Below are 666 nucleotides of genomic sequence, written 5' to 3'. Positions count from 1 at the left end.
TTTTTATATCAGTAAGTCTCGAGTGATATGTCAGTAAATATATTATTTAGGGTAGTTACGTACTGTATGTCCAAACTTGACTCGCAGTATACTTTGATAAAAAATAGAAAGTAACAGTAAAAACAGTAATACAGTTAAATGTAGAAAACTGTTTTCTATTTTAATATATTTTAAAATATATTTACCTTTCCTCTGTCTACTGCCTTCCTCACAGTCCAGTGTCTTTCTCTCTACAGAGTTGCATTCCTTCCTGCAGACTCTGCTGGATTTGCTTCAGAGGGCCGATGACTACATCAGAGATAAAGTCGATCTGACCTTCTTCACTCAGACTCTTCCTCAGTTGGTGGAGAATGTGTACAGCTCTGCTCATATACCACGAAGACGCAGAAGTGCACTTGAAAAAGGTAGAGCCATTAAACCTTTCTGCATTGTATTTGTACAGCCAATCAGGGCTCAAGATGGATATACAATGCTTTCCAAAATGAAGTAGCTTCTGTATAGATCTGTATACACCGTTCTCCATATTGTTATTCTAAACAACATATTATTCTCAAAGAGCAGGTAGGCCGGCCAGCACTATTCCAGCAAGTGGGCCCTCTGGTAGACGACTGGGAGAGCTACCTTACAGGCATTGCTGAAGATCTGGATCAACACAAAGAACTAAAG

At 39.0% G+C, this 666-nt stretch overlaps 1 protein-coding gene across 1 annotated transcript in view; it reads left to right on the top strand.

The window, feature by feature from the left end:
• The window catches only part of LOC107579557 (serine protease 56-like), a gene marked incomplete at both ends in the record, with an annotated part of 2,690 nt that extends 2,029 nt beyond the window's left edge, over nt 1–661 (top strand). The window contains 2 exons of the mRNA XM_016265375.1: nt 237–404; nt 557–661. Of these exons, the coding sequence (XP_016120861.1) occupies nt 237–404; nt 557–661 (273 nt within the window). The remainder of the gene's footprint in view (nt 1–236; nt 405–556) is intronic.
• Nucleotides 662–666: the final 5 nt, after the last annotated feature.

Source organism: Sinocyclocheilus grahami, unplaced genomic scaffold (genome assembly GCF_001515645.1).
Source record: "Sinocyclocheilus grahami isolate Dianchi unplaced genomic scaffold, SAMN03320097.WGS_v1.1 scaffold18117.1, whole genome shotgun sequence".
In the NCBI taxonomy this organism is placed as follows: domain Eukaryota; kingdom Metazoa; phylum Chordata; class Actinopteri; order Cypriniformes; family Cyprinidae; genus Sinocyclocheilus; species Sinocyclocheilus grahami.
Note: the sequence above shows the minus strand (reverse complement) of the source record. Positions and strands in the feature narration are given on the sequence as shown.